Source organism: Phycomyces blakesleeanus (assembly GCF_001638985.1).
Source record: "Phycomyces blakesleeanus NRRL 1555(-) unplaced genomic scaffold PHYBLscaffold_26, whole genome shotgun sequence".
Taxonomy (NCBI): Eukaryota; Fungi; Mucoromycota; class Mucoromycetes; order Mucorales; family Phycomycetaceae; genus Phycomyces; species Phycomyces blakesleeanus.
The window spans coordinates 510,468-519,962 of NW_017265159.1; the positions used below are offsets into that span (position 1 = coordinate 510,468).

Consider the following 9,495-nt stretch of genomic DNA (forward strand, 5'->3'; position numbering starts at 1 on the left):
TATATGATTTCGATAGAATATTTCTAATGCAGATTCTCAACTTTCTATTCAAAATTAAATTGTATATGAAGCTATAGTCAACACACAAAGCTTTAATTAGCTTGAAGTGTCCAGAATCCATGTAGTTTATTTCCAACCCAATATCAATAAGATCATTTCAATTAAGGACAGGCACACAGACTAACTGACCTAAATAAGGGCAATTAATAATATACTATGAGAGAGGAAGAGAGTATCTAGGTATATACATGCATATATATATATATATATATATATATATATATATATACAATACTTGGTTATCAATGAAAGCGCGTTAAAAAGTACTTTTATATCCGAGTATTTATTTTCAAAAATATAATATGTCAGGGTTATAATTGTATATATGTACATCTACATACATACATATATACATATTCATATACATATATTTATACATGCATATAGCTGTATATGTATACAAAAAATGTAGCTATGGTGTTCTCTTTGACCCTTCTTTTTGTTCTTGTTTTTTTTCTTTTTGTTCTTTTAGGTTATAACATAAAATAATGTCATTTTATAAAATGTCATTTTCCCTTTTGTGTCCACGCGCTTATAGGCTTGTATAACTAAAACTGACCAGGTATATCTGGGTTTATTGTTCTCAGCATAAGAAGCCATAAACGTGTCATTCTCTTGTATATAATTTGTTATATAAGTGGTTATTTCGATCGATATTATATATATATATGATGTAGATATAAATGTGAAATGTGGGTATTTATATATATATATATATATATATATGCATACATATAATGTTTGTGTGTGTAATACATTTTTATAGTTTCTAGAGTCCTTGCGACTTTCCTTTTGTAGAATATACTTCCTTTGTGTAGCGTGTAAATGATATATGGTAGGCTATTTGTTAAATTAGATTATCCGACCTGCTCACGGGCATTTGTAAGTACCTATTGGATTTATGTTGATATCCAGAAAAGAAAGAAATGTAAAACACCTTTTTGTGAAGATCGTGAAAATCTATGTAAAATTCGATATTCAAAAGAGAAAATAAATAAATAAATTATGGTATATGAATCTTCAATACAGAGATGCGCAGAAATATATATTGACACTGAATCTCAATTGTGCGGATTTAAAGATGTATATGGAACGGTTCAATCGGAAAGCCCAATATGTACATAGGTGTAAATCAGTCAGTAAAAAATAAAGAAAATATATATGTTGCTAAATGTGATTTTTACATAAATAGATAGCCAACAGAATTAGTCTTGTGATTCTTTGATACCAAAAATGTTTACAAAATCAACCTATGATAAAGGAACAAGTCAAAGGATAGGTTCAGGCGAGTAGGATAATAAAGGCAGTAAGGGGGTGGAAGATAGATCTATATATTCTCTTATTATTATCTTGTACATTTTCGGGTGTTTCTTCATTTGTCCATCTAAAAGAAAAAAAAGTAGAAGTAGATCAAATTGGTCAAAAATGGTTATTCCTGTATGTATGTGTCTTTATTCTTGCTTTTGGAATTTTGATACATAAGCTTATATTATATTATATTATATTATATATATAAAACTGTCATACTGTGGCACTAAAACACCTCCTAGAATTTTATTTTATTTTATTTTATATGCTATTCTACTATAATAATAAAAAGCAGACCTATTTAAAACTCATTTTTTATTTTTTATTTTTTTTTTAAACAATATATATATATATAAAAAAAGCCCTGCCAATTTATTTACCCTTTTGATTGATTGATTTTTTATTTATTTATTTATTTATTATATATATAATTATTATTTTCCTACCTTTTAAAAATTCCTCTTTTTTTTTTTTTTTTACTTCTTCTTCTTCTTTGTCTTTTATATACATATATTTTCTCTACCTTTTGTTTTTCTATTCAAGAAGAAGTAGAGAAACAAAAAATATTATTGACACCCAAAAATAATAATAATAAAAAACTGTATAGAGTCAATTAAATACCCTTTTCTCTATACTCTCATACTACTTGCATACTACTTGAAACTTGCGTTGAAACAGTCCTGACATTTCAACCAACGATTAATTCTTTTACCACAACCATTCAACCATAAACAACAACAACGACGATATTCGATATTCGATAATAAACAATGGGAAATTGTGCCAGCAGCAGTAATACGGACAGTAAACCTAGTCAAGCAAGCCTTGGAGCAGCAAAGACACGAATGATCGACAAACAGATAAAAGCCGACGAGAAACGGATGAAGAGCGAAGTCAAACTCTTACTTTTAGGTAAGATTTTTTGTGGCTCATAAGAAATTCTTTATATACACAATATACATATATGTATATTATATTTATATGTATCTCAAAAATAAAATAAACTTTATATATATATATATATATATATATATTGTATATTTTGTGTAGGTGCAGGAGAGTCTGGAAAGTCAACTGTACTCAAACAGATGAGGCTTATCCATGCAGCCGGCTTCGATGGTTGCGAGAGAGAAAACTTTAGAGTAATTGCGTTTTCAAATATCGCATCTACTGTCCAGACCCTTTTTGAAGCGACCGAACACCTCAACATTAGTTTAGAAGATGAATCATTAAGGGTAAATATATATATATATATACATATTGGGTTAAACTGATATCATTATTGACGTCCTTTGTTTCCTTATTGTGTTTAGGAATACCTGCCAATGTTCAGCGAAGAAACTCCAATTATCCTAGGCCAGCCCTATAACCAAAAGTTCCTTGATCCATTAAAACGCATCTGGGCAGATGCTGGCATTCAGAGTGCCATTGAACGTGGAAATACATTTGCCTTGCATGATAATGTGACCTAGTAAGTATCAATGACTAGTTTCTTTGTTTACTTGTTTATATCACAGTGTAGCACATCAGAAGCATAATTATAAGCATAAGCATAAGCACAAGTACAAGTACAAGCATGACATGCAAAGAAAAACCAACAACAACAATGCGCTATAAAATCATACTAGAAATATATACTTTATAGATTATAGAATGATAATAGTAATATAAAAAACAAAAACAAGAAAAGGCCATGCTTTGACATTAAAGGCTTTGTGGGGCTATATACATATATACATATATACATATATATAATGTACCTTGATTGTTCGATCTCGATTTAAATCATCCTAGCTTTTTTGGGCAACTCGATAGATTGTGGGCATCAAACTATATACCAAGCGACCAAGACATTCTCCGCTGTCGTGCAAAAACTACCGGCATTGTGGAAACAATCTTCCACATTGGTCCTCTTACATATCGGATGTTCGATGTTGGAGGTCAACGAAGTGAACGAAAGAAATGGTACGTTACATTCAACCCATAATCATAATATATACATTTATATACTAGCTTATAATCACAATTGTCATCACACACACACAAAAGACATTTTCACTTTATTGATATCATTGTTTGGTCCAAATAGGATACACTGCTTTGAAAATGTCACAGCAATTTTGTTCGTCGTAGCCATCAGTGGATACGATCAATGTCTGGTAGAAGACAGAAACTCAGTAAGTAATTTATTTATTTAAAAAAAAAAAGAAAAGCATTGATTGATCTTAACCCGTCTATGAAAACCCATCGTCTTCTAATGATCCCTTTATTAATCTTATTTTATTATGTGTATTATTGTTTTTCTTTCTATCTTTCTCATTTCTCCTGGACCTCCTTAGAATCAGGTAAGATATCATGCTTTGAACCACAGGAAGAAAAGGAAGAAAAGACCCTTTTATGTATATTTATACTATACATATTCCTTTAATGTGATGATTATGTACTCATTGTGCTTAATTGGTTGTAATCATTAGATGCAAGAAGCTCTCATGTTGTTTGACACCATTTGTAACTCCCCATGGTTCGTGAGCACATCCATGATCCTGTTTCTCAACAAGATTGATATCTTTCAAAGCAAGATCAATACTTCGCCAGTATCAGAGTGGTTCCCAGACTATAAAGGTAAAGCTTTACAAATATATATATATTTATTTAATTTAATTTAATTTAATTAACAATCATATATATATACTTCTTTTTTTTATTTTTTTTATAGGTTCAAATGTAGACGTTGATCAGGCAAAATCCTATTTCAGCAAACGGTTCTTGAGACTGAATCGCAGTGCATCAAAAAAAGTATATGTACATTATACAGACGCAACAGACACACAACTACTAGAGCACGTCATGTTGGCAGTTTCAGACATCATCCTCAACGAGAACCTCGATACTCTCATGCTTTAAACAAACCAAGAAAAATATCAACATCATCATCAACAACAACATTAACATCAACAACTGGTCTCGTCACTCATTAACCACATCATTTCTCCCCCTCACCCCCCCTCTATCTCTCTCCCTCACTCCCCTTGGTCTTTCTCTCTATCTATCTCTCTATCCCCCACCCTCTCCTTTCCCCTCCTCTTTTCTACCTATTTTCCTCACTCATTTTCTGTTTTCTTTTTTTTTTTGCTTTCTTTTTTGCACACTATTTCACTATTTCCACCATTCCACCACCACACACAAACTCTCACACTGTCTAAAATGCATTTACATTGGAATTATCCTTTCTTTTATTATTATTATTATTTCTTTACATTATTACTTTCTTGAAGAAGTACCAATATCAATACCAATAACTATATCAGTAGTAGCAGTAGTAGCAGTAGCAGAAACAGTTGTACAAGAAAAAAAAGAAAGAATGAATGAAGAAGAAGCGTGCTATTCCTCTCATTCTCTTTCTATTCTATTCTTCTCTTCTCTTTCTTTACTTCTTTAGTTCTCATCTCATCTCTTTCATCTTTCATCCATTTGTTGTGGAAATCCAAAAAACAACAACAACCAATAATAATAATTATAACAATTATAATAATCATAATCATAATATTAATAATAAAACTACTTACACACACAGACACGCACACCCACACAGACACACATGTACACAGACACACATGTACACAGACAAAAAAAGAGAGAGACACGTGCAAGACATATTTATATTTATTGTTTTAATGTTGATTTTATTCACAAAAGATTCGAATACTAGAGGCCAATAAACCCATTCCAGATTGAGTTTCGAGATCACAAATGGGATCCTTGCCATACCCATAGTGAACATATATCTCACGGCTCTCGATAGCCTTTATAGCTTGACTAGAGATGTACAACCTTACATTGGGTCCTTCCACCAATGCCTTGATTATCGAATATACCCGATTACCCTCAGAATCTCTCAGGCTGAATCCATTAACCGCCAAATTCACATCCAACCTCTTGTTTCCATTACCATTAATATGATTATTAGCATTAGTATTACTATTAGTATCAGTATCAATATCAATATCAGCAGCAGAAGCAGAAGCAGAAGCAGTATTTTTCCACTTTAGATCATGTGGCACAAATGAAACCAGAATCGATGGACGGCTGGGAAAGGTGCCCTGGACTAAAGATGGTGGCAATGATTGTGGTAATGACGGTGGCAATGTTATTGATTGGAATCTGGCCTCAGATAGGCGCGGGCTAGCTGATTGTCCATCCTTTCTGGTTTTCAGGATGATCGCAGAGGCAGCGAGTGCAAGGCGGTGTCCCACTCGTGCCAGGCCTTTTGCCGAAAGGTGGACAGGATCATCCATTTCACAGTCGATGCTGGAAACAACATCGATGGTCGGATCAACCTCCATCCCCGCCCCCTCCCCCACCATCGCCATCGCCATCGCCATCGTCTCTACCTCCGCCGCCGTCGCTGTTACTGTTACGGTTGCTCTTGCCTCATTCGTCAACGACAATAATAAGTTGTGCTGATCATCCCGCACACTCCCCCAACCCTGGATCGAATTTGTTCCGTCATCCCAGAGGTGGCGGCCGATTTGAACAACCACAAACGGAAGTTGATCTCCGAGGTCATCCTTGCAGGTCTTGATCAAGTTCTTGGTGGCGTCGTAGAACCCGTCCGCCAATTCGTGTGTGACTGCATTGGATTCGCCCTGGTACCACAGTACTCCCGCCACAGAATTCCTAATGCTAATGCTAATGCTACTACTACTACTACTATCACTACCAATACCATTTACATTTCCATATCCGTTTGATTTGATTCTTCCAATCATAGCTCCATAGAGTGTGTCCTGTTCAGGATCTTTGGCCGATCGAGTCCAGTCCTGGATCGTCACTCCTCCGTGGGCACTTGCAATCAACCCTACCGGAACACCATTCATCTCGGCCTGGTACTTGGCGGCAAACGCCAGACCCAGTGAGGCACCCCTCACGCTGGGTTTTGTCGGATCGCGCACGGTTGGGTCGGGTAAAGTGTGGTGGACCCGTCGAGGCGAAAGAGCCAGCCGGTGGGTCGGCTCACTGGCCAGTGTCCATTTCTCGTCCGAGCCAAACAGATGCACTCTGGCCAGAGGTCTGGTCACCAGAGATTCACCACTGACGGGATCCAAGATGTAACCGTAGCCTCGCATATTGCTCTGGCCCGCCATGACCCAGACATCACCAACCATCACTTGAATCGCATTACCGACAGTGTAAGGACCACCAACCCCGAGTGTTTGTGGAGCTTGGCCTGGTAGGTGGATAGTCGCGGTGTTGTTGCCGTCTCTTTGGAGAACCTGGTAACTGGTAACTGATGTGTAGACATGAGATGAGCTACTCATTCTGGGTACCAAAATAAATAAATAAATAAATAAATAACGGCAGTTGTAAACAATAGAGGATTATTTTACATATAATATTTTTTTTTCTCTCTCTCTCTCTCCCTCTCTCTCTTTGTGTGTGTGTGTGTGTAATAGGCGTGCTTCAGTTTATTCTGACCTGTTAATTGTCCGTTTCATATCCAACTCTCTTTTCTTCTCTCTCCTTTTAAAATATTACCCAAAAAATGAGGACTTTTATCTCGCACGCATACAATATATTATTTTTTGTTGGTGTTGCTAGAAAACAGGTATCCTTTAATAGATAGACTACTAACCACATTGTCATATACATATACATATACGTAGATTTTTATACAAATTTAGAGCAAAACTGACCAAAATAGAAGAAGAAGAATAAAGTACTGAGATGATTCGTTAGAGCAACTCTTTCAAAGGTCAGATATTCCATTAAAACCAACGATTCATTGAAAACAGCATTATATTACAGACCAACCTTTGATTTGTGTACACATTAGATCAAGTATATTATATGTGCCTGTATGAAGCTTTTCATTTTATTAGAACCTTCAAATGATAAGATATTACATAGAAAAATAAAATATTTATGCAGCACGAGAATCTTCTTTTTACATTGGTACACTATATCCCTCCCAAGCATACTCCAATCGACAAATCTTGCTTGCAAAATCTTAAGAAATCCGCAAAGGCCAAATGTAAACAATGTAATTAAACATCTCTCAAGGTACTATTCGTTATCATCAAATTACTTCTTACTGGGGGAATCTAAGGTGCTCTATTTTTTCAAATAAGCTCAAGTAAAATAGGTTTTCAAAAAATAAAATAAAAGGCTAGAGTTTGAGTACTTTTAAAACTTAAGAGCGTCTATGGTGTCTATGGCTTTCAGAGGTGCTCTGAGTTGCCCTACTTATTAAAATGATTAATGAGATAGTTATTCTTATAAGGCGCTCGATGGTCTTTAAACCCCATCTATAACGAACATAAGCTACCATATTCTAACTACTCAAAAGACAGACAGACAATAAACTATTGGTTAGGTGCTTATTGGAAGAAGAAAGAAGAAAGGCATTCATTTTCATACAAAAATAATAATAGTAATAATAATTTTTTTTATTGATATCAAATTCTAAGAAAAAAAAAATGAAAATTAGCATCTTGATGTATTTAACAAAACTTGTATATAAAGATAAAAACTTACTTTAAATAAGGGCATTTGCCCATTTGGTGTACTGTGTCATAGATAGGTCAACTATATTACACGGGACCTTGACGTGCAATACAGACAAGAGCTGCTAGCATACCACGGAACCTTGACGTGAATATACTAGCCTAGACTGCCACTAGAGGAAGTGACGCCCCTGCGCTATGACACAGTACTTGCCACACCTTCCATCCCAGTAATGACAACTGTACATTATGGAACCTTTGCATGTCATAAAGGAAAAATTAAAAGAAGCAATAATAATAAAAAGAGAGATTACAAGATTAGACATTGGTGCATTTCCAAAAAAAAAAAAAAGAACCTGCATATAAATATAAAACTTACTTCAGGTAATGAACTTTAGAATTTACCGTATCGTATCATAACAAGGTCAACTACATCTCACGGAATCTTGACATGAAATGCAGACAAGAGCTGCTAGTACACCACGGAACCTTGACGTGCATGCACTGGCCTAGATTGCCTCTTAGAAGTCTTAATGCCTCTCAGCTATGACACGACGCGTTACTTTTGTATACATTTAAAAAATTAACAGTAAATTTGATTAGTTACGCGCATTACATGTCTTGTTTTAAAAATACAAACCATTAGCCAATGTAAATGTCCATCAGAAAGTTATTGTAAGGCTATTACAATCAACACCTCACTATTATATCAGCACAAGGGCCTGTTGGCTGACGCAAGCATGAATGATGTAATCAGTCATGTGCAATATGAGTTTTGAAGTGATGGCTTCATTAGTCTAGGCACATAAAAATGATTAAAAAAAAAAGAAAAAGAAAAAGAATCGTGATGAGTAGGTTCCTCAACCACTCCACTCTACAGCACCTCACCTCACCTCACCTTCATAACCCATTATTCAGTCTAATAATAAATCACTGTCTTATTTTTTACTATAATGTCACGTTTGCCATACGGCGTATTATACAGAATCCTCGACCCAATCAGTACAGTGATATTAGGGATACTTTTACCTTAAAGCTTATCGAGAGCATAAAATCGATATAGAATTATCAAAGTGAACTCAGTCAATAAAAAATAAATTATTTATTTTTTGTCTGTCATTAACTTATATTGAATCAAGGTACCTTTTATAACGACTAGAAATATATTTAAAGCTGCAATTGCTAACATATTTGTGAGAGATAAAAGGTGTTTATGGCACGCTTTCAATGGATCAAGTAAAAGAGTAATCTACTGGTGTAGTTGTTGTGTTGTAATACCTTTTGGAGAAAAAAAAAAGATATTGCATAGTAGAAAGAGAAAAAGGGAGGGACTTGTAAGCAATTTTGGGTTGAAAACAAACTTGAAAAATATAAGTGGTAAGTAAATTGCTACAAGTCCATGCCTCTCTCACTCACTCTACTAAGATCTATTAAGATCGGCTTAAAAACTGCTGTGATTACAACAACAACAACAATAGTAACAAGAAAAACGACATCTTAACTATTTGCTAGTGCACTTTAGTAATAAAGCTGTAGTGTCTATTTTTAAAACAAATGATGGGATTTGAACTTTTTCTGTTGAATTTGGAATTGATAAAACCAAAATTGTATATCATTAAAGAAG

General features: G+C 34.6%; 2 protein-coding genes across 2 annotated transcripts; one reads left to right on the forward strand and one right to left on the reverse strand.

Moving 5' to 3' along the window:
- Positions 1-2,138: 2,138 nt before the first annotated feature.
- PHYBLDRAFT_200777 (hypothetical protein) lies at positions 2,139-4,272 on the forward strand (the record flags this gene model as incomplete). The annotated part of the gene is made up of 8 exons (XM_018439717.1): positions 2,139-2,280; positions 2,419-2,603; positions 2,682-2,839; positions 3,163-3,333; positions 3,458-3,545; positions 3,708-3,713; positions 3,843-3,990; positions 4,085-4,272. 8 exons carry the CDS (start codon positions 2,139-2,141, stop codon positions 4,270-4,272), a joined length of 1,086 nt encoding a protein of 361 aa, XP_018286259.1.
- A 779-nt stretch (positions 4,273-5,051) lies between these two features.
- PHYBLDRAFT_173656 (hypothetical protein) lies at positions 5,052-6,686 on the reverse strand (the record flags this gene model as incomplete). Its single annotated transcript, XM_018437079.1, has 1 exon — positions 5,052-6,686. One exon carries the CDS (start codon positions 6,684-6,686, stop codon positions 5,052-5,054), a length of 1,635 nt encoding a protein of 544 aa, XP_018286205.1.
- Positions 6,687-9,495: the final 2,809 nt, after the last annotated feature.